Here is a 23,627-nt window from a genome sequence, read left to right as displayed (position 1 = left end):
CTCCGCCACCGCTCCTCCCGCCCCATGCCGCCCCCGCCGCCCCTCTCCGCCACCGCTCCTCCCGCCCCACGCCGCCCCCGCTGCCACCACCCCTCCCGCCTCACGCCCCACGCCGCCTCGTTCCCCGCCTCGTTCCCCAACGTGAAGCACGCGTTTTTTTGTCGATCCTCCTGCCGTTCCTGTCCGACGGCCATGTGTTTACCTCACCGGGGCACGGCAGCGAGGCGCCCTCCTTTCTCGCATTCCTGGCGCGGCGGCTGCTCGGCGGATTGCAAAGAGGCAGGTGGAGGAGCTCACCAAGTAGCCCGCCGGAGTCAAAGGTCTCCTTTTTCACCTTCTCCTCCCTTTGGTCTACTGCGCCCATACAATTTCTTCTTTTATCTTCTTGGATTGTTCGGGCCATGTCCACCCAATTTCTTCTTCATCATCCTAGATTTCTACAGGCATTCGAGGATAGGGACAAGCCGGCGGCGCAGCTAGTGACTGGAGCGGCGGCGCGAGCTCTGTCTCCGGGGAGAAGCCGATGGGCGACGTCAGCGAGCTCGTCTCCATGCGTTAACCCCTCTGTGCGTTGCGGGGTGGGGAGGCAACTCCGTGAGCTCGTCTTCGTGCGGCTACCGGGGGTTTGCCCCTCAGCTCGCCGCAAACTCTATTTCCGGGGAGAAGCGGCGTCGGCGACTCCGTGAGGGCGGCCGCCGGCGCAAGCCCAGGTTCGCCCCTCACCCCATCCATCCCAACTCCAAACTCTGAAACTTCATTTTTTCTTTTCTGAAATGAACTCTGAAACTTCGTTTTTTCTTTTCTGAAATGAACTCTGAAACTTAGCAATGGTTAATGGTGACTGAGTAGGTCGATTTTCGGCGGCTTCGCTCAAGGCCAACGATTGGGCGCGTGTGGTGGCAGTTCGAGGAGTGGCGACATCTTCTGGTGGATTGCTGTGTGTGCTTTGGTCTGAAAGTTTGTGATTGGAAGGAGTGGCAACATCTTCAGGTGGAAGGAGTGGCAGTTCAAGGACATCTTCAGCAGTGGTCTGAATTGATTCAGGTGATTCCTGAATTGCTGCATTTTCAATTGCACTAAACAACTGCATTCTCAACTGCTGAATTAGACTGAATATTCCTCCTGTATAATGTCACAACTAAACATCTGCACTTCTAGAATTAGTGTGCACTTATAGAATTAGTCTGCACTTATAAAATGGCACAATAGTGTACAGGAGTAATCTGTCATGTGACAGTAGTCATGATTAATCATCTTGAGCTTTTTCCATTTAATTTTTGAATCACAGCATCATTTAAATTTGTCTTTAAACTTGTTTCATGCATCCATGGCCGCACCATAGCAGCGAGTACTGCTTGTTGAGATACTACTACTCCTGTCAATAGCATACTGAATACTCCTGTCAATAAACTGAATGGCACAGTACTGTACATGAGTATTTAGACAGTTTAATGTTGACGTATAAACTGAATGTTTAGACAGAGTTCTTATTCATGTGCTCCTGTCAATAGAATCAAAACTGATTTATTACCTTTCCAAGTTTGTTTCTGAACAGTAGTGACCTGGAGTAGTGTAGTGGTCCTGTAGTGACCAAATTTTCAAATACTCTCTCTAAGTTGGTGAAAATACCCCTTATACTTCATGCTCAAGATGTTTTTTGCAGAAAATGCTGCCATACTCAAGTTTTTTTGCTGAAAATACTCCATGTTCAAGTTGAATGCATCCAAAAAATTTGTGTTGTCAGTGAGGGACTGAAGAAAATGTGCTCTCAAATTTATTTACTGTAGATCCAGTAGAACAAATTGTGTTGGCAAATTTCAAATTGTGTCTCAGACAATGGCCTGGAGTACTCATCATGGAGTAGTTCTGGTAGATTTCTTGGACTTCAGATTTCAAGATCATGGAGTAGTTCTGGCATGGAGTAGTTATGGCAGATTGCTGTATTAATATAGGAGTACTCTGTTTAGAACATGGAGTAAATTCAGTAGAAATTTTTACAGCATGTACTCAAAACTTTAGACTTGCTTTTGTACCGCTCCAGCTTACTCAAAACTTTAGAACATGTTCAGTTTTCAGTTAACTCCATACAAGGGACTCTTGCTTTTTTACTAAAGCTAGATTGCAATTGCAGTAGAAGATAATCTCATATCATCAATAGATTGCAATTTGGAGTATCATCTAACTGATGATATGGGATTAGCAAAGGCCTTGCTTGCCAAGCATACAGATTAGCAAAGGCCTTGCTTGCCACTAACCTTAAAAGTATACTGATTGTGACATTAGCATGCCTCATTGAAATAAATCCAAATATTCTAAATTAATTCAAATAACTAAAATTAATCCAAATTATTACCTTTGCATGCCTGTGGTAGAAAAGTGTCAAGAAAAATATACTCCTGTCAATAGAATCAAAACTGATTTATTACCTTTGCATATAAACTACTCCTAGTGAAACTACAACACATTCCAATCAATTTATGTTTGCTTATTTTTGTTTTTTCTCTCTACAGGAAATACTTTGGCATGGTACAGTTTGACCAGCCACAGGACCAAATCAGTTAACCTACTCCCTTTAGTCTGCATCAAGGTACAGATCTTTTAACTGAATTTTAACAGTCTGGTGATGTTTTCACTGACATCACAAGTTAAATGTTTCCTTGCATGTTCAACTGAATTATGGCCGAGTTTAGATATTTAACAAAATTATGACATCTTGTGAGGTGGTGCCTTATTCAGCCTGTGCAAGCTTGTGTTTTCCTGTGCTGTATGTAAACTGTAATCATCTTCAGCCTACTCCTTCCGTACAAACACCTGACTGACTCTTCAGATTGTGATTCAATTTTCGCAATTGATAATCAGCGTAGTCAGCAAGCAATTCAGCATCATTTGGGTTCCTGTATGTAAACCTAACAATGGAGTTTGTGACCTGCATTAGATTATTAGACATCTTTCATGTGTCATGTTTTGGACAGTTCTATTAGAGTTTTGCTTTGGTTCATGCTATTCAACTTACATTCCTTTTTTTAAAGAAAAGCTTACATTCCTTGATATAGCTTGATAAGCCAGCTTCGTAAAATGGATCTGACATTCAGACATGTCGGGGAAAATTCTACTCCCCGACATAGTAAATGTACAATGGAAATTGCAGGCAAAAGAAGGTTCTCTTATCAACTCTTTCTAAAAAAAGGTTCTCTTATATAGCTTTAAATAAGACAAAATATATGATCGTCTGATCTCTAGATAGAAACCTGGTTATGGTTAGTCCGGGTGTGTGGAAGGGGAGCATGCAAAATACACAATTCTTGAAGTTGATTATCTAATGCCTGGTTTACCAAAGATGTTGACTATCATCAATTCCCATCTTCTGTTAGGCACATGTTTGCGTCATGGCGCCGAGTAGTCTGTTTGGTTTGGATCTACAACTACAACTAGGCCGAATAGGAATTTTGGTAGTGGTGGTTGTCGATCCTAACACCAAGTTGCTTTCTATTGTTTAGGTTTGGAGACCAATGAATCCTAAAAACTGTGAGGTTTTGGTCTGCCATGTCCCCATAACAGAGCAAGATGAAGATAAAGAGCTTTATAAATTCCCATTGACTGACTGAATTATACTCTGATCATAATTGACACTTGACTGGCTGAATTATACTCTGATCATAATTGACACTTGACAGTTTACACTCCACATCCACTCCATACCTTTCCCTGGAGTACAGTTTACACTTGACAGTGTTTGTTCAGATCATAATTTGCTCTGCTGATATCTACTGATTTTTTTCAGTTAACACTAATCATATTCAGTTAACATTGTTCTTCCTGATGAACAGGAGCAGAGCAGCAACTCCTTAGTACACTGATCATATTCAGCACAGGGAGCAGAGGAGCAACTCCTTACGGTACCTTCTTCCTTTTGACGAGCAGGAGCTCTGGCGGCAGCACCGGCAGACGAGCAACAACAGTACTAGTAGACGAGCAGAAGTTGTACGGGCAGAGGAGCTCCACCGGCGGTAGGGGAGAAGCAGCCGCACGGGCGCGCAGGCAGAGGAGAAGGAGTTGCACGGGCTCACGCAGGAGATTGAGGAGGACGCGCGGGAGATCGAGGAGGCAGCGCGCGAGCTCCTGGTCCACCGGATCGTGGAGGCAATTTCCGGCGACGCCCGTAGGGGATCGCAGCCGGGAGGAATTGCGGCGGCGCACACGCGGGAGCTCGAGGAGGATGCACTGGAGCTTGAGGAGGATGCGCTGGAGCTCGAGGTGGACGCCCGCGAGCTCGAGGAGGACGTGGCCGGAGGTCCCGACGACGCCCGCAGGTAATCGAGGCGGGAGGGGATCGCGGTGACGCAGGTCTGAGCGGGGGAGGCGGCGGAGCAGGTACTTGGCGACGGCGGCGGAGCACTTCCTGAAGGGCTGCGATGACGACGACGGCGGCAGCTGTGCGGCGCCGGCCCTATCGACGACGGAGGAAGAAGACAGGGGGCGGAGGGGCTTCTTTCAGACGATTTTAAAACTACGAGGGCTTTTTTGCAAAATCACCCATGAACTGTGCCCACGACATGTTTTTCGGGACGGAGAGAGTATATTTTACTATTTGCAATACTTTGAGGCAACCTTTTGCCCCTTCTTTCGTTTCAACGACGTATGATGATGATAATATCTATGTAGATTGTGTCTTAGTTAATAGTCAATAATTGTACTCCATTTACCCGAGGACGAAATTAGCAATATTTTTCTCTTAAATGTACAAACATAAACAATACTAATAAATATAAGCTTACATGAATCTTGTAGCAACCCGTATTTTGAATAAAACAAAGAGAAAGAAAAAAGGATCATCACAAGTGTCACACATGTGGCACGAACACGTGACAACTTTCAACGTTTTTATGGCAAGTTTAGTGTCGCGGGGATGACCACGTTAGTTGTCAAGCATGACAACTTCTTTTCGGATGACAAGTTTCAATTTTTTTCTTTTCAGACAACAACTTTAGTTGTAAAAAATGTCAGGATCAGAGTGCTTCGTGCCACACGTGTGACACTTATCATTTGGGAGAAAATACAGTTGACGCAAGCAGCAGCACCGGACGATAGCCTGCATGAATCTTGTAGCAACCCGTATTTTGTGTAAAACAAAGAGAAAGAAAATAGGATCCTGACAAGTGTCACACATGTGGCACAAACACATGGCAACTTACAACATTTTTATGACAAGTTTAGTGTCGCGAGGATGACAACTTTAGTTGTCAAGCATGACAACTTCTTTTTGGATGACAAATTTCAGCTTTTTCTTTCCACGTAACAATTTTAGTTGTAAAAAACGTCAGGATCGGAGTGATTCGTGCTACACGTTGTGCCATTTATCATTTGGGAGAAAATACAGTTGACGTAAGCAGCAGTAGCGGACGATAGCCTACATGAATCTTGTAGCAACTTTGCTACAAAGCCGAACTGCCACACTTTGTTGGCGACACTATTTGAAACACTTGCTATGACTATGAGTGGCAGAAGGTGGGGAACAGTAGTCTTAAGAGAATTACCCCCGACTTAGCTCGAGCTCAGGTGCCACCGTAGGTCTACCGTCTTGTGGGCTATGACGCTGACCCACAACTCTTGTAATTTGTGACTACTATCTCCTGCGTGTTTAAAAAAATGAATTCTTGTAGCAACCTGTATTTTGTGTAAAACAAAGAGAAAGAAAATAACATTGTCGTAAGCTGTACCGGACGATAGGCTAGCAAAAGTGATGATGCGTGCGTGGATGAACCCTAGCAGAGAAATCTCCAGACGCAAAGTCCAACCCGGCCCATCACTTCCCGTCACCGGCACACCACAGCGCCGCACATCATCCCCTCCCACTCCCCACCGTTGCACGCACACACGCTCCCCACCCCACCCCCACCCCGTCGTCCTCGCTCCTATTTAGCTTCCTCATTTCCGTTTCCCACACCCCTCCCTCACCCAAAAACGCACGCCTCCGATCCCCACGCCGAGACGGCAGCCTTAGACCTAGCCACCACAGCCGCCGTCGGACAGTGACCTCCGCGGACTCCGCAGGCACGGGGATAAGGTAGGTCCGGCACGCCCCCGATCGCCGCGGCCGCGATGCTTTTGCTGCCCGACGTCTACCGTAGAGTTGCCTGTGCCGCGATTTCGCCTCTCCTCAGCGCGGGGAGCTCGATCGGGCCCGTGGTGGTAGCTCAGGCCGCCAACGCGGTGCCCGTTCCGGCGTTTTAGGATTGGAATGCCGTGGAATTCGGCGGGGTCGCTCGGGGTTCGGGGGATCTCGACGTGTTGGGAGTTCGCCGGATCTCCCGAGGATGCTTACGTGGTCGTTTATGGGTAGATGATTGCTTGGTTTGTTCTCTGATGGTGATCGGATCTTCGGCTTTGCTTTCTCGTGGCTCGTGATGTGCTTAGATCCTTGGATAAGGAGGCGAAGTAGAACGATTTTGATGCATTGACGCTATTATGTTGCAATCGGATGGGTGATTTGAGGATTAGGGGATGATACCACAAGCTTCTAGTGTTGTGATTCTTTTGCCAATTTGCATATATACCGAAATGGGTTTTGTATGAATAATTTGCATAGCAATTGCAGCATGCATTTCCTGTTCAAAATACTTGTCAACTTGTCATCTCATCGTGCTGTTCAATACCTGTGATCTGGTATTTGTGTTTGTTTGTGCTCTGTAAAATAGAATGGCTTACAGATGCATCATTTAGTTAATTTTTAAGGTTGCCACTCTGCCATTATGTTTTGCTGTACCCCTGGGTGTTTGTGTTAGAGAGCACTTGTGCATTATAGAAAATGCAACAGAAACTTCTTGGTAGATGATTATTTTGTCATTGTGCTTCTTTAGCCATCACTGAGTCTTGCATTTCCATCCGTGCAGATCACTCAACCCCAGGCTGATTGTGGCTGGTATTGGCGATTTAAGTGTTTGTTAGGTGTTTTCTCTTGTGTCTTGTGTCTTAATCTTTGATTAAGCTTCACTGAAAAGACTGTACCTGAGAAACTCTGTTGTTGGAACATTTCTCTTGTAATATGAATGTATTGTGACAATCCTTCTTCATGTGCTAGAATCATATATTTCAGCTTCAGAGCTTTTATGGTACTTTTTAAGTTCCCTACTGAAGCGAATACCTAATGCATTAACTTTAAGTTTGTGATGACCATTCATGCAAATTCGTGGATATTAATTCAGAACCTGGTGGCATATTAATCCTGGATACTTGATCAAACGGCAAATTGGAGCTCCTTGTTCATGTCTTCAATGGAGAGCCTAGCACAGTTAGAGGTGTTGTGCGAAAAGCTTTACAACTCTAGAGACTCGGCTGAGAGAGCACATGCAGAAAGTACGCTCAAGTGCTTCTCAGAGAACAGAGACTACATTTCGCAGTGCCAATATATATTGGACAATGCGTCAACTCCATATGCCTTGATGTTGGCCAGTACAAGCTTGGTGAAGCAAGTGTCAGATCGCAGTCTTTCTCTACAATTGCGCCTTGATATCCGTAATGTTTCTTTTCCGACAACATAGCATGATATTGCATGTCATTGAGTTTTGATTCTTTCAACTGTTGCATCTGCATGGCATGTTGGCTTTATGTCTCTTTCTATATCTTCACATTCATGTGTGTGTTGTACTTGTCATGTAACCATGCAAGGTAGTTGGGCATTTACAGATGTTGAGTATAAGTTACCAAATGAATAAGTTTTGTCATTTCCTTGATTCACAATTTATTTTTATTTGTCTTTAAAAGCATTTATGTTTATTACAAAGCTGAAATGATAATGTACATACTCTATCCTTACCTTTTTTTGTGCTTCTGTAGCATACCTGAAAGGGATAAGTATTTATGTTCATTTTATCTCAATTTTTATGTTTATGCATTTTAGCCGAAATAGATAACTTATTTATCTCTATCCTCCCTAACACACTTGTGCTCTGCGCCATTTTTTGTCCTAATTAAAGACTAATCTATTTGTAATCTGTGTGAAGGGAATTATGTCATGAACTACCTTGCGGCAAGAGGACCTAAATTGCAGAACTTTGTGACTATTTCCCTAATTCAGCTTGCATGTCGGATAACAAAATTTGGATGGTTTGATGACGACAGATTCAGAGAGATTTTTAAAGAAGCAACAGATTTCTTAGCTCTGGTAAGTATTTCTTGCGTTTTTTTGCATTCGTAATGGAGTTGCCTAATTTCCTATCATGATTAAGTATGGACTCCATACCTGGGACAAGTATTGTTGCTTAAAGTAGAGTTGTGTCATGTTTGAAGTAAGGACTCCATATGTCATAGTTGACTGAAACCTTCTCCTCAGAACCAACCGTCAAAATATAACCAGCTGTGCCAGATACATATGCATCTGCGTGTGAAAATGTATGGATGTTATGACCATTGTTTATAAGGTGTCCCGCCTTGGATGCCTAGGTGACTCTTAGGCGGCAAGGTGCCCAGGCAACGCCTTGCAATTATGCCAGCTTTAGGCACTTAGGCGTCGCTTAGCTGTCAGGGCGGTTGGTGCTTGCCTTAGGTCGCCTTACTGCCTTATAAACAATGGTTATGACTCTCATTAGACAGAAAGACGGTAAGTTGTAAGCAAAATATATAGTGCTTAATTCCTGATGGCTTTAAGAATTTAACTTCTTGGAGGTATTTAACAGAGTTATTATTTTGGTTTTGCATCTCCTTGGTAAATCGAACTTGATTTTCTTAATGTACTATGAGGAGCAAGCACCAGCTTTCAAATTTAACAGTGTTTCAGTTGATAATTATACCGAGAACTGGTACGGTGTGAGTTATTTTATCACATTTTTAATTGCTCCAAAATGCACTTTCTTGTGCTGTGTACTTGTAGTATAGTTATTTCCATTTCCAGATACAAAAAAGCAAAGAGGGTGACAAGTCAGTGTGATGAATTGAACTTTCTAAAACACCTTTGGTTTTATGAAGCAGAAGTCTTGTTCATGCCAAAACCTGATTGCATGTCTTTAGCATGTAGCATAGTGCCAATTACAATCAACCTATTTACAGAAAGCGAATTGAAATGAAGCAGGTTTCCGCAATAAAATTTCACTTGGAACTTTTTTAGATCATGCCGTGTCAAATGTTATCTGATTCAGTTTTCTAAATTTGTTGCTTATGCTTATGTCTTCAGGCATCTCAGGATCACTATTTAATAGGATTGAAGATACTAAATTTTCTCGTAATGGAAATGAACCAGGTGAGATCTGGAAAATTTTGTACTGTATATCTTGTTTCCATAAACGGTTTCTTCTCTATTCAATATGGTTAGGCATTTATATTAACACTTAATACATTGGTTGACTTCCCAAAAAAGGTGTTGACATTGTTGCTTCTATAATGCTGCACAATATTTTTGTTGTCTAACGTTATTCGTCATGCACAGTTTTATTGACGGATATATCTAGCTTCCATGGGCATAGAACCACTAACACGTACATTCATAGGACACTGTGTGTGAGTTAAGAGTGTATAAGTACTAGCGAACACGATGGACTTACCACTCACCATTGTTTATAAGGTGTTAAGCCGACCTAAAGCGCTCCCGCAAAAAAAAGGCGACCTAAAGCGAGCACCACCTGCTCTGACGCCTAAGCGCCTAAAGCGGGCATATTTGTAAGGCGCTGCCAGGGCGCCTTATCGCCTAAGCGTCTAAGGCAGGACGCCTTGTAAACAATGTGGCTCACTACATTCGTACTAGATGTCATTATTGGCATGCAAAAGAGCATGCACAGTCCTAAGACTACCCACAGTGGGAGTAACATAGGTGGTAACATCACACATCTCTAGGCAAAACAGATGATGTGGCGAGTAATTAATGAGGAAAGAGGGGCATGTGGTAACATAGCTAGTTACTGTAACATCACACATACCAGGACAAGATGAGTCTACAACCTAATAAATGAAGTGTTGCATGTTACTAGTCTAAGTTACTACCCATTGTGACTAGTCTAATGGTTAGAATATTACTGTTTAATCCTACCAATATTAATAAGCAGGTGTATTTGATACTCCCTCTGTTTCTTTTTAGTCTGCATATAAGGTTTGGTCAAAGTCAAGCTTTGCATAGTTTGACTAACTTTATATTAAAAAATATCAACATTCACAATATGAAATCAACATTTTCAGATGCACCATGAAATGTATTTTCATATTATATAGTTTAAGTATTGTAGATGTTCATATTTTTTAATATAAATTTGGTCAAACTTTGTGTAGTTTGACTTTGACCAAAACTTATACGCGAAGTAAAAAGAAACTGAGGGAGTATTAATTAATAGGGATGGTTGGCTCACCGATGTTCAATCTTCATTTATATCTCCATGCTAATTTTAGAAACTACAAGTTTAAGTTTGAGATATACGGGGAAAGTGGATCCATTCATCCTGATTATTCATCCCACAGATTTGATGGCTATCAGTCAAAGTTGGTCTCTTCTCCAGACAGCCTGTATCTTGTACATATTCAGAGATTAATTACTGGTTTACATCTGTTGTATGCGTGCATGCTTTCTTATTTTTGGAATAAATTCTCTAATTTACTCCATACCCTATATGGATTCCACATGCGCACTAATTTTTTAGAAGGGATTTAGTATCAATCGTGATAGGTGCGGTCTCACTTAGTTGCTAGTGGGCGAAGTCTGACAGTTTTACAACTGCTTGAAGCTGTTGCAGGTCATCTGTTAGTATGACCTCTCATCCAATTTTTTTATGGCCTTCTTTTCCTTTTCCGCCTTTTGTTGTTACTTCTGGATAGATGATTGAACGTTACTTTCAACTCCTCATAACGGGAGTTCCGTTTGCATTGAAGGTGGAACCAAGTGTTGTGCTCTTCATAACATGAATAAAGAATACACATAGCTTAGGGTTGGGGTAGGCTAGAGTTGAAACCCATAAGATCTCGAAACCTAGTCATTGTTCTGGCACATTGATAGCTAGCTTACTAGCTTAACGCAAAAGAAAAATATCCTAATTGCATCTCTACTCTCTACTAGTTTCAATTGAACACATTACTTCTTTGTGTTTCTGTAACCACTCTATGAATAGTTGGACCAATTAAAGTTATCGGTATACAGTTAACTGTTCTAGTCATATTGGAAACTACCTTTAGCTTTTGGTGTTTATGACTAGCATCATCGCTTCTGGTCATGATTTTTAGTTGTTATAGTTGACTTATTTTCCTTTTTTCAGTACTATTAATAGTGTAATGCTCATTTCTTGTATCAATCATTTCCCTTTCTTAAGCATACTGTATGAGGAAGTTGAATGTTTATTATCTTTTTTATGCATGTAGGCAAACTCTGCAATGCCTTTGACACTTCACAGAAAAATTGCAACTTCATTCAAGGACCAGTTTCTTCTGCAGATTTTCCAAATTTCTCTTACCTCATTACACCAACTGAAAAGTGAAGGTGATGTTCGAGGTGTTACGTGGGCATGATGTGTCATTCCAGTAGACTTTATTAGAATACCTACTCTGATTTCATTTCCACCAACTAATACAATTCTTCTTAAATTACAGTACCAGATGAGCTAAGGCGTGTTCCTATTTCGCTTGCATTGAGGTGCTTGTCATTTGACTTTGTTGGTTCTCCAGTGGATGAGAGCTCTGAAGAATTTGGAACAGTGCAGGTATATTGGTTGCTTAATTTTTAGCTTCCTATTAAACGGACACTTCTTTTTTTTTTGCCTTTTCCTGTAGTTTACGCATATTTATATCTTCATGCAGCTTCCTGCATCCTGGAGGCCTCTCCTTCAAGATCCTTCCACTGTTCAGATCTTTTTTGACTACTACAAAGTCAATGATACATCTGTTTCAAAAGAGGTACATTTTAAGTGATCTAAATGCTGTGTTATCAGTAGTACATTCTGCAAATGTACCACCAGTAATCCACGGTTCTGCATGCTTAAACGACCTTCTGGTTGGCTGGGTATTATATACTCCCTCCGTTCCTAAATATAAGTCTTTGTAGAGATTCCACTATGGACTACATACGGAGCAAAGTGAGTGAATCTACACTCTAAAATGCATCTATATACATCCGTATGTGGTTTATAGTGGAATCTCTACAAAGACTTAAATTTAGGAACGGAGGGAGTATTTAGTATTGGTATGTTACTAGCTATTAGAACCTGCAAGTCATGAAATATTGATGTTTAATATTTTGATTGACTCCGATGTAGCAGCAGTATTTTCCTGGTGATATCTGAGTCTGAGAAGCATATTTTAATTTTGTCATGAATTTTACATCGATTTTTTTCTTCGAGAAATGCTTGTCTTATGTATCTGTGCATGGGCCTTGTTTTCTACAGGCTTTGGAATGTCTTGTCAGACTTGCTTCTGTCAGGCGAAGTCTTTTTGTGGAAGACCCTGCCAGGTCCCAGTTTCTCTCACATCTGATGTCAGGCACCAGGGAGATACTCCAAACAGGCCAAGGTTTAGCACTTCTATGTTTTGCTTGCAAGATTGTTAATAGTGCTGTTTTTCAGTTCAGAACAATAGTCTTAGATTGAAGTCCTTTAGTGAAGGGAACAAACCTGTTATTCACCAGTTAAGAAGCATTTAAGTTGACTAGCTAATTACTAGTTGCATGAACCTAAAGTCTTGAATTGAATTACAAGTCATAGCTTACCGATGCACCTGTGGAAAGAATTAAATAATTTTATGTAATTTATTTTGACTTACCATTAACAGGTCTCGCTGATCATGGAAATTACCATGAGTTCTGCCGTCTTCTGGGACGTTTTAAAGTGAATTACCAGGTTGTGATATTGTTACTTAAATTAAGAATAACCCTACTTCAATTCTTGTCTGTTCTGTGACCAAAGATATGTTTATGTTTATATTTGTTTCTTTAAGTAATTAGTAGACTACAGACAAACTTATCCATTGCAGTAATGATAGTGATGCAACAGCTGTGAAGTATGCATGTAGTTTTTACCAAAGTTCGCTCTCCTGGTATTGGATGCATGAGCTAGTACTATTTTGGTTTTGTAGCTTCTCCAAATCTTTTAGCTTTATCAATGACAAAAATCGGTCAACCAATTATGCTATACTTGAGTTCCATCATTCTGTGCTGTGACTGCTGATGTATTATTTGAAATGGTAGCCATAAACAAACATCACTGTACTTGATGGAACATTGTATTCATATCACGATCATTATTCTTGTCAATGTCTTAAGTGGTGACCTGTTGTGGTTTATGGCTCCCCCATGTATGATGTTTTTGGGGGTTCCATTTTTGTATATTTTTGGGGTTCATTTTTGTAAATAAACTTGTTGCTGGATAATGACATCTCTCAGTTTTGTATGGTTGTAGTTGTTTTTCTCTTGCCAAATATACCATGTATTAGTGAGCTATGACTTATTTCTGTTGTTATGTTCAAATTGCAATTTTACTTGTCTTCAAGCGAAAACATATTAATGTTGTTTTTCTATTCAAAGTTTGCCATGAATTGATTTGTTTAGTCGAAAATAGTGCAACTTAATCTGTGATTTGTGATTGAAGCAACATTCTATCAAACTGTATCATATTATTCTGTGATACTCCCTAGTTGTTTATTTTTGTGAATCTAATTTATGTCATATTGGGAATGCCTACATCCAGGTGATTTGGTTTAAATTTGGTTGTTATCCATTTTTGGGTCAAATTATTAATTAGCTTACTTCATGTTTGTACTGATTTTATGCCCCATGTGTGATGCCTCGGTAGAAGAGGGATCCTTCAGGCTAGGAATTATTCGATTTTTTATTAAATGTTTTGAACATTTGATCTATTATACCTCGCAGTTATCAGAGCTTCTGAATGTTGAGTTCTATGGTGAATGGCTTGGTCTCGTAGCAGAATTTACAACTAAATCGTTGCTATCATGGCAGGTTTGTCTTTCTTCTTGCTCACTTTATCTTTGTTGATTGTTGCGTGTTGTGACTTTGGTATGATACCAATTATTTATTTTGTAGTGGGCCAGTAATAGCGTCTACTATCTTTTAAGTCTCTGGTCAAGGCTGGTGACATCTGTGCCTTACTTGAAAGGCGATACACCAAGTCTGCTTGATGAAACTGTACCCAAAATTACGGAGGGTTTTATCACTTCTAGAATTAATTCTGTCCAGGTACCTTCTTCTGTGAGAGGTCAACTACTTTTTTATTTCAGTCTAAGAAGAAACTGTTTGCCATTCTTATTATTATGTCATTTCTGTTCATCACAGGCCAGCTTTGCGGACAACTCACCAGACCCAGATAATCCATTAGAAAATGCGGAAAGTCTCCAGGATCAGCTGGAGAGTCTTCCTTATCTTTGTAGATTCAAGGTGCTGCTACATCATAATTTTTTCTTTCTGATTTAATATATTATATCTTTTGTATTCAAAACATTGATTTGACTCGGTAAACATGGACACATTCCAGCTTTTCGTAAACTGAAAATAAGATGCCTTATTTGCTTTCTCATCTGGATGCATTCCATCAGTTGTATTTAGCCCCTATTCCAGTTTTTCAGTAAATGTGGCTAAGGGGTTTGCATGTGTCAGTTTTGGATCGAGCATGTGATATTTACCTTTGTGCTCTCACTAGCATGTCCAGTAAGCTTATGTATTCAACTCAAGAGTTTTCGGGCTGCCAAAACAGCGCAATCTACACATAGATAATGCAATAGAGGACCATTCTGCTACTCATCTTGATTTTTTAAGATGCTGACAAACTGTTCGCAACCTCAGAATATTCTCTACATTGAGTGCTTTGTTTGAATTCAGAGTCTACACAAAGATAAGGCAGCAGACAAGCATTATAGTCTTCATCTTGTTGCATTTGTTAAGTTGTTGACGAAATTTTAGTGACCACACATGATATTTTTGCTGAATCAACTGTGCTGTTCAACTCTGAGTTTTGGACTGACTGATGTGAAGGAATATATGTACTCTACACCCTGATCTATTAGAGAAATCTGGACAACTCGTGTAAAACTATTTTAAGTTACATTTCAGTATATGAGATCGTTGAGGTATAAAATTCATCCATAATTCTTTACCTGCACTATTTCTTACTATGAACCATGATACAATTTCTTCCTTACAGATTGTAGCTGTAGGCCCTTCAACTCGGTATGAGGGTTTGATACTTTGATTAGGATTGTTCTACTGATTCCCATAATCATCAACCCCCTTTTCTTCGATTCATTTTGATTTATATTTCTATAGAATGGTGGACGTATATACGAAGGCTTATAATTCCTTCAATTGAGATTTGGATGGAGTTGTTATGCATGTCCAGTCACCAGTCACCACTCACCACTACGAGTGTTTATATCTGATTTCATTGTTTCCTAAATGCTATTGTGCCTTTTTAAATAAGTTCTTTAGCAAATCTTCTGCTACTTTTTATCTATTTGCCTTCTATAGAATTACTTCAATCACAAGTGATTTCTTTGATAGTAGGATGCAGTGGTTAAATGATTGTTCTACCAATTCCTGTAATCATTGACCCCCTTTTCATGGATTCATTTTGATTTATATTTTCATGCATTCATGGATTGTTATACATGTGTTTATATCCGATTTCATTGTTTCCTAAACGTGATTGTGCCTTTTTAAATATAAGTTTTTCTGTAGCAAAACGCCGGCTTCCTTTTATCTGTTTGCCTTCTATAGAATTACATCAATCACTGATTTCCTTGACATCAGGATGCAGTAGTTACGTGAAACCCCTTAGGACATTGTTGTTTTTTTGGCCCGGCTTGTTCGCTGAGAGGCTTTGTGACCTCTTGGCGGCCTTCCCTTCTATATGTTGTTGTTTCTTCCAAGAAATTTACATGCAAGGCTTTGCATGTTCTCTAGAAAAAGAAAGTCCTTGTTTTTTTGGGATTTTTGGACTTGCTTAATTTTTTTATATTGCATGCCCTGATAGTTACTTTCTTTTGATGAGTTTGCAGTATGAAAGCTGTAGCCTCTTCATCATTAATATCATGGAGCCTCTTCTACAAGCTTATACGGTATGTCAGTTTTGTTTCTCATTTTTCTTATTCGAGAAGAGATTCAAAGTAAAATATTTGTACAGGCAAGGTCAAGATTACCAGCTTCTGGAGATGCAGCTGAGCTGTCTGTCATTGAAGGGCAAATTGCATGGATGGTCCACATAATTGCAGCTATTCTCAAGATTAGGCAGACTGTGGGTTGCAGGTGAGTAATTAATTTTGTTTGCTGTTTGCCTTCTCTTTTTCTAATATTCTTTTCACAAACAAGGTTCGCCATTTTCTTCTGCAGCCAAGATTCACAGGAGTTATTCGATGCGGAACTTGCGGCTCGTGTGTTACAGTTGATAAATATTACTGACACAGGGGTGCACGCACAGGTTAGGTGAAACTATCTCGTCGCTTGACATGAAGGATGAGCTAGTTTGCTAGCAGGATGATTTTCCTTTTTTATGTGCTATCTGATATAGATGCCTGCATACGTAGTAATGGTAATGCTATTAGACATGTTCTTTTGGTTTTTGGAACAACATTATTTTTCAAGAATCTTCACAGTTTAACAGTGTTGACCTTTTGCCCAGCTATACCATAAATGTCCAACCACCTATTTCTCCATTCCCTTGTAAAATTGCAACTGCCCTTCTTCAAATGACTAATTTTGGAAGTGTTCAGTTTTCTTTACAGCAACCATATTTTTGTCCCAATGCTACCTGTTAGGTTCACTTTAGGCAAAAAAAATAATGAATTTGAGGGTATAGTGAAATGGCGGAAACAACAGCCCCCATAAACACTTACTGTTTGACGTGCACCCTACATCCAGTGCCACTCGTGTTACTGAAATAGTCTACTTGTATGGGCTACTTGTTAGGTTCACTTGTATGGACATTCAGTTAAGCGAAAACTTGGTTTTGGTTTTTGTACTAATTTGCATAGTTGAAAACAGCAACAGAAACAGCTAGTACTAGTTTTTTGTAAACTGAAACTTTGGTGACAATTCGGTTTGGGTTTTTGGTTAAAACACAATGCACGTTAGATCACGTACAAAGAATTGCAGCCTGCAATCTGAACTACGGACGTGTTTTTGGAGTTGTCTCACCCTTGTGAGATTTGTGACCCATTGTAGCACGCGTTTTGCCCAGGGCACGATGACTTGGCCTCATCCCCTCCTTCCTTGGCTCAACACTGGCAGTCTGTTGAGATTTGCAAATTCGTAGTGCGGAGCTGGGGAGTAGTGCGAGGTTTGCTCCAGTAGCGAGCTTTGACTGAAACACCTTACCATGCTACATGGTAGAAGGACATATCTCTGACTTGAAGTGGTCAAACACATTATACACTCACCTGGAAACCAAGAGATGCTCATCACACCAGGTTGTCAAAAATTGCTGGCCATGTCAATGGTTGCCGTCGGCCTTTGCTCTCGCTGTGGCTGCGAGAGATAGGGAGAGGGAGAAGGATTCACAAGGAGTTGCTTGTGACATGGCAGCCTCTCCTTATGTTCTAGGGTTTGTTTGTTGAGGACTCGTGATTGGATCTAACTGCTACTGATCTGGTGCATGTGCATGAATGATGAGGTTGAGGATTGTGGATGGCCATGGGCCCTGCTGTGATGCTCACAATCTGCCACGGGGCCATAGAGCTTGTTCCTTAATCCAAATAATTTGCTTTGTATGCCAATGTATTGGTTTTTTGGATATCTAGTGGTTTAAAACCAATTTCACCAAAAACATTTTTGGTTCTCTAAACTTGGTTCTGAGCAAATTCATCTTCAGTTTGCTGGACTTGCATGAGTTTGTTGTTGTTCTTTCATCCTTATATGGCATGCCATCAGATCAGGGCTTTACTTTGCTTACCAGCATTTATTTATAAGCGGCACAAGCTTATTATGTGAATTGTAACTCATTATCTTTTCTTTGCAGAGATATCAAGAAATAAGTAAGCAAAGGCTTGATCGAGCTATTCTCATCTTTGTTCAAAATTTCAGAAGGTCATATGTAGGGGACCAAGCCATGCATGCTTCAAAGGTTTAGAAACATGAAATTATACGACAGATTGATATTATTTGTACTGCATCTTGATATACCTTTCTGTCATATTATAAAGCACTGCTTCTTTGCTGCAGCAGTTGTATGCAAGATTGTCTGAACTTCTTGGACTGACTGACCATTTAGTTTTACTCAACGTCATTGTTGGGAAAATAGCTACAAATCTGAAGTGCTATGCTGAGGTGACTATTCATTTACTGATTTCAGCTTTGACTTTGATCTATAAGGTGTTGCTAACCTTTGATGTGTATACAGTGCGAAGATGTTATTGATCATACTCTGTCACTGTTCCTGGAGCTTGCATCTGGGTAAACTTGTAGATTTATGTATTCAGTTTTCATTTTCTCATGTTTAGCATCATGATTTTTATTTTCATCTTGTATTGCCATAGCAGCTATATGACTGGAAAGCTTATTCTCAAGCTGGAGAGTACAAAGTTCATTATTGCAAATCATTCTGTAAGTGCTTCACACTACTTTCATTTGATAGATATCTGCACTTCTCGGTCTTGGAAATGATTCTGTTTTGACTATTCATACTGCCAGCGGGAAAATTTTCTGTTTCTTGAAGAATACAGATGTGTCCGCAGTAGAACTAACTTCTACTACATCCTGGGCTGCTTGGTCTTCATGGAGGATGGCCCAGTAAAATTCCGAAGTTTCATGGAGCCACTTCTGCAGGTGCATAGCTTGTAATTTTTGTGTTAGTATATATTTTTTATCACATTTGTTATCTGATTTTCTTCTTTGTTTTTACTGTAGGTTGCAGTTAATTTGGAGGCAAGTGCTGATGCTGCTTTCCGGACTGATGTTGTAAAGTACGCATTTACTGGTTTGATGAGAGATCTACGAGGCATTGCTATGGCCACAAACAGGTGTATTCTCTGAACATACACAAGTGTTCCAATAATTTGTAAAATTTGGAAACTAACTGCTCTTTTGTTGATCTAATTCAGCCGCAGGACTTACGGCCTCCTATTTGACTGGTTGTATCCGTCTCGCATGCCTCTTCTGTTGAGAGCCATCTCCCTGCTGACTGATGAACCAGAGGTTATTGTCAATGATCACTAATGTTACATTTTTTGGGACACTTTGCTTTTATTGAGCTTAACCTTGTTATCTAGAATCCATGGCTTATTAATCTTCTCTTCATTCATCATCACATGCAGGTCACCACACCCTTACTTAAGTTCATGTCTGAATTTGTTTTGAATAAGGCTCAACGATTGACATTTGATTCATCATCACCAAATGGGATCCTTCTGTTCCGGGAGATTAGTAAGCTGATTGTGGCTTATGGTTCACGGATTTTATTGCTTCCAAATGGCACTAATATTTATAGAAGTAAATACAAAGGCATATGGATTTCATTGACTGTTCTTTCAAGGGGTGAGTATGCGTATTGTGTTTTGAAACATATTTTCTTTTGTGACCGCCGGTTGCTTACGTTTTTGCCGATGTTAATTTCATTGTATATGATACAAATGTTCAAGGACTTATGTGGTAGTAGTATATTTGTTTCAGCCACTTGAAAGAGATCCTTGTTTCAAGGGGACTATTAAGGGCAAATTTTGTGAATTATACATTTTGGCTGGTTTCTGTGAAAAGCCTTTTGGTTGTAGGAGGCAACTTTATTCAGATTCTAGGAGGTTTTATGGGGCCGTGTTTTTAACCTGAGGTTTATTTGCATTATTAGGGTTATAATAAGATAATAGTGCTGCTTATTGCTGTGTTTATATCGTTGTCACATAAAAATATTTGAATCGTGTTGTGGAATTGTAATCTCTTCTTGCTGATAATTTACTGTTCTTTTGACTGGCATTCACTTGAATTGCATGTGCAGCCCTATGTGGGAACTATGTCAATTTTGGTGTCTTCGAGCTTTATGGTGACAGAGCACTTGCGGATGCCCTTGATATATCTTTAAAGATGACTCTGTCAATTCCGTTGTCTGACATATTGACATTTAAAAAGGTATCAAGTTATTCATGCCATCTTTGGAATTTAGTTACGATTGTTTTCCTATGTTATGTTTGTTAGCTATCTGAAAACATTTGTGTTAAGTGTTATAGCACTGAAGAAGTGAAGTTGTTGTCTCTTTTTCACATAGAACGTGTATCCTTGGCATATGCAACAGTTCGGTCATCGGAAACTGAACCAAAATTGTGGTACCAATGTGACTGAGTAAATCCTTTCTTAATAAAGTAATCTCATGTATTTACATGGTTGGTGTGTTAAAAGTAATATGCTGTGGGTGCATATGCAACCAGGGTTCACATACTGAACGGTTTATGGAAAGTAGTGGTGTCCAGAATCTTTTCCATGAGGAATTTTTGCTCTGTTCTATGACCTAAAGATTTAAAACAGTATAATTCGTATTCCAACCCGTATTATTCTACATTTCAATCAAATATAATATTCTGCCTCCGTTCTTTTTTGTAAGATGTTTTGGACAGCTGACACTGAACTGTTTTGGGCACTGTCTGAATTGTCTAAACGTCTTATAAAAGTGACCAGAGGGAGTATGTAAAAACAGGAGTCAGGATTGTAAGCCATATCCTTTGTTTGCACCTTGCTTTTTTTTGCTGTGCGCTGGTTATGATAGGTCATGTCTAAAGAGTAGTAGTATCCTTTGTTTGTAGTGTGGATCATGTTTTTGTAGGTTAAACCATGGACAATATGCAAATACGCGGACCTCCATGATGATCATGTTGTGACAATCCGCATTTTGTGGTCACGTAGATGCATCTGTTTTACATATCATTGCTGTTGATTTATTTCAGCTTTCAAAAGCATACTATGGATATATGGAAGTTCTTTTCAACAACCATATCACTATCAATTCTGTCCTCAATTTGGACACAAGCACATTTGTGCATATTGTCACCTCGCTTGAATCTGGCTTGAAAGGATTAGATACAGGAATATCAACACAGGTATGTCACTATGGTTCTCTTTACCACCTGGAAATGTTCCTGTAATAACAACATGACACTAGTGATGGATCAGTGCCTGAGTTATGGTGTTCTAAGGGATAACTTGCTTCACAACTTGTAACCACAACAAAGAATAATGAAGTTCTATTATCTACTATGTATATGCCTGAAGCTAGTTTATCACATTTTGTTGCAAAAAATTCTTTCTGTTACTTATGTATATGCCTGATACTATTGCTGTTTGGGTTATATGCATTCTATTTTTTTCTTTTGGCAGTGCGCTTCTGCCATTGATAGCTTGGCTGCTTTCTATTTTAACAATATAACAGCTGGTGATAATCCACCATCACCAGCTGCACTGAATCTTGCTCGACATATTGGGGAGCTCCCCAGTTTATTTCCTCAGGTTTGTGACGCTAAACTTTTGTACCATATTCGAAAAGGTTGCTATGTAATGATAATAATAATAATTTTTTCTGCAACAGATACTGAAGTCACTTTTTGAAATCATTATCTTCGAGGATGCGGGTAACCAGTGGAGTCTCAGTAGACCAATACTTAGTTTGATAATGATCAGTGAACAGGTGCCTCTCTTATTATTGTTGTTAGTAACCATGTTCCTGTTCTCTCTTTCTCTTCCTAGTTCGTACTGTTTTCATGTAATTTTGATTAATTTTTCTGTTTTGGCATGCAGATGTTTAGTGATCTGAGATCACAGGTATTAGCATCACAGGTTAGATTGCTCTTTTGCTCTAAGTTCCATTATACATTTTGTCCTTTCCCCTTATTTTTCTTCATTTGTTGAACTTCATTTTGTCAAATAGATGGTACATATGGGCACATACATCTGACGTAATTCAGGAGGGCTAGGTTTCTTGTTCCAGGTGTTCTTCTTAGGTGGTATTAATTTTTAGGATTGCACCAGAAACTGTGAATATGCAGATATCATCAAAGCTTTCAACAATGTTTGCTTGATAGTCACATTGCAGAATAAGTAACTTTATGAAAAGTGATCCTTATAACTCCATTAGCGTTGTTCCTGTGGGAAATGTTTAGGAGAAGATGAACTATAGAAGTTTTTAATATATTTACGTACCAGTTATGTTTGGTATGAAAAAAATACAACCTCCGTCCGGAATTAACTGTCACTGAAATGAGTGTATCTAGACGCGTTTCATTTCAGCGACAGTTAATTCCGGATGGAGGGAGTATACTAGAGGCTGCAACTAGTCTATTGAAGTTACCTTGTGATATCTTGATTTCACATGTAGTAAAGCATATCAAGTTGGTGAGGAAATATCATACTCCCTCCGTCCGGAAATACTTGTCGGAGGAATGGATGTATCTAGATGTATTTTAGTTCTAGATACATCTATTTTTATGCATTTCTCCGACAAGTATTTCCGGACGGAGGGAGTACATATTTCTAACTGAACTATCTTTTGCTAACATCTTAATTGTATATAGTACTGGAATAATCTATTTCAAGGATAATACATATTTCTAACTGAACTATCTTTCGATGACATCTTAATTGTCGATAGTACTGGAATAATCTATTTCAAGTACTCCCTTAAAGTTGTACTAAGTGTGCGACAATTAATATGGATCGGAGGAAGTAGCACATGTGAAAATAAATAATATACTGGGCCTCCCTGTCAAAAATAACACTGGGTGAACTATTTGTTTGTTTCCTTAAACAGGATATCTTCTGTAGTTTGAACACTGTCATCTCACTAGAGTTATGCTATGATAGTTACGCTGATCCTTCCAATTTTCCTTCTTGTGTTACTGTAATTATATCGATGTAAGAGCTAACACATCTGTTGTTTGCAGCCTTTAGATCAGCAACAACGCCTCTCACAGTGTTTCGATAAGCTCATGACTGATGTCACAAGGAGCTTGGAACCAAAGAACAGAGACAGATTCACTCAAAATCTCACAACATTCAGACATGATTTCCGAGCGAAGTGACAGTCGTTCAGAATTACCTGCAAGTTTGAAGGAGGAGGCGCTTCTGCATTGCTGTAAATACCAAATTGTTTGCATCATAGGAATCACCATTCGTTGGAAAAAGAAACTTGTGCTCAGAAAACCCAGTTTAGTTTGCATTGGCTGAAAGATATAGGGCTCTGTTGCTGCATGCTGTGGTGAAAATCAGTTATAAGTCTCTTAGCTTGTTGTCCGTAACAGAATGGTGAATGGTGGGGATTGACTTGTTTTACTCTGCATCCCTTTGCTTGTACAGCAACATTCATCGTGATTGGTGTTTCCCCAAGTTGTTAGGGGGACAACAGCCATCACTTACCTAATTCATTGGTTTAAAAGTTAGAATGGAAATGATGTAAATGGCCATGTTGGCTTGCTAAAATGTGGAATTGGTAGTCTGGGAGAGAGGGGAAACCTTGCCCCATGTACATCAATACCGTCTTTTAACATCTTTTGTACAGTATCAATCTGTCGCCATATATAGTTTGTTGTCTCTGTCGGGTTTTGTGCAGGTGATGGGGGTGGCCGCCAATTTATTCAGTCGGTGCTTTCCAGAGTTCTATTTCAAGTGCTTGGAACAGCCGACTGGCCAACGGAGTCCTGCTTGACCACGACTCATTTGCTTGGCAGCACATATTGTTTGGTTTATGGTATTCGAC

The 23,627-nt window shown here is 39.9% G+C and overlaps 1 protein-coding gene and 1 long non-coding RNA gene across 6 annotated transcripts; both read left to right on the top strand.

Annotated features, from left to right (window-relative positions):
- The first annotated feature begins 228 nt into the window (after positions 1-228).
- LOC119281241 lies at positions 229-2,594 on the top strand. The gene is made up of 4 exons (XR_005138312.1): positions 229-320; positions 444-710; positions 850-1,044; positions 2,511-2,594. It is a non-coding gene; the product is annotated as an uncharacterized LOC119281241 (long non-coding RNA).
- Positions 2,595-5,900: 3,306 nt separating this feature from the next.
- LOC119275873 (exportin-7-B-like) lies at positions 5,901-23,449 on the top strand. 5 transcript variants are annotated; one of them, XM_037556803.1, is made up of 30 exons: positions 5,902-6,064; positions 6,891-7,109; positions 7,203-7,512; positions 8,001-8,161; positions 9,167-9,232; positions 11,329-11,446; positions 11,557-11,666; positions 11,764-11,859; positions 12,348-12,471; positions 12,730-12,797; positions 13,826-13,912; positions 13,997-14,149; positions 14,246-14,347; positions 15,964-16,023; positions 16,089-16,210; positions 16,295-16,382; positions 17,919-18,023; positions 18,125-18,226; positions 18,300-18,352; positions 18,436-18,502; positions 18,590-18,724; positions 18,806-18,918; positions 19,000-19,093; positions 19,213-19,432; positions 19,887-20,017; positions 20,827-20,979; positions 21,257-21,385; positions 21,465-21,563; positions 21,674-21,712; positions 22,816-23,449. In XM_037556803.1, exons 3-30 carry the CDS (start codon positions 7,263-7,265, stop codon positions 22,951-22,953), a joined length of 3,183 nt encoding a protein of 1,060 aa, XP_037412700.1. In that variant the 5' UTR covers positions 5,902-6,064; positions 6,891-7,109; positions 7,203-7,262; the 3' UTR covers positions 22,954-23,449. The 5 variants fall into 5 exon arrangements, with proteins under 5 accessions (XP_037412697.1, XP_037412700.1, XP_037412699.1 ...); XM_037556802.1 differs by having other exon boundaries at positions 18,122-18,226; positions 18,439-18,502; XM_037556799.1 differs by having other exon boundaries at positions 18,122-18,226.
- Positions 23,450-23,627: the final 178 nt, after the last annotated feature.

Source organism: Triticum dicoccoides, chromosome 3B (genome assembly GCF_002162155.2).
Source record: "Triticum dicoccoides isolate Atlit2015 ecotype Zavitan chromosome 3B, WEW_v2.0, whole genome shotgun sequence".
Classification (NCBI taxonomy): Eukaryota; Viridiplantae; Streptophyta; class Magnoliopsida; order Poales; family Poaceae; genus Triticum; species Triticum dicoccoides.
The sequence above is the reverse complement of the archived record's forward strand: the minus strand, read 5'-3'. Positions and strand labels throughout refer to the sequence as shown.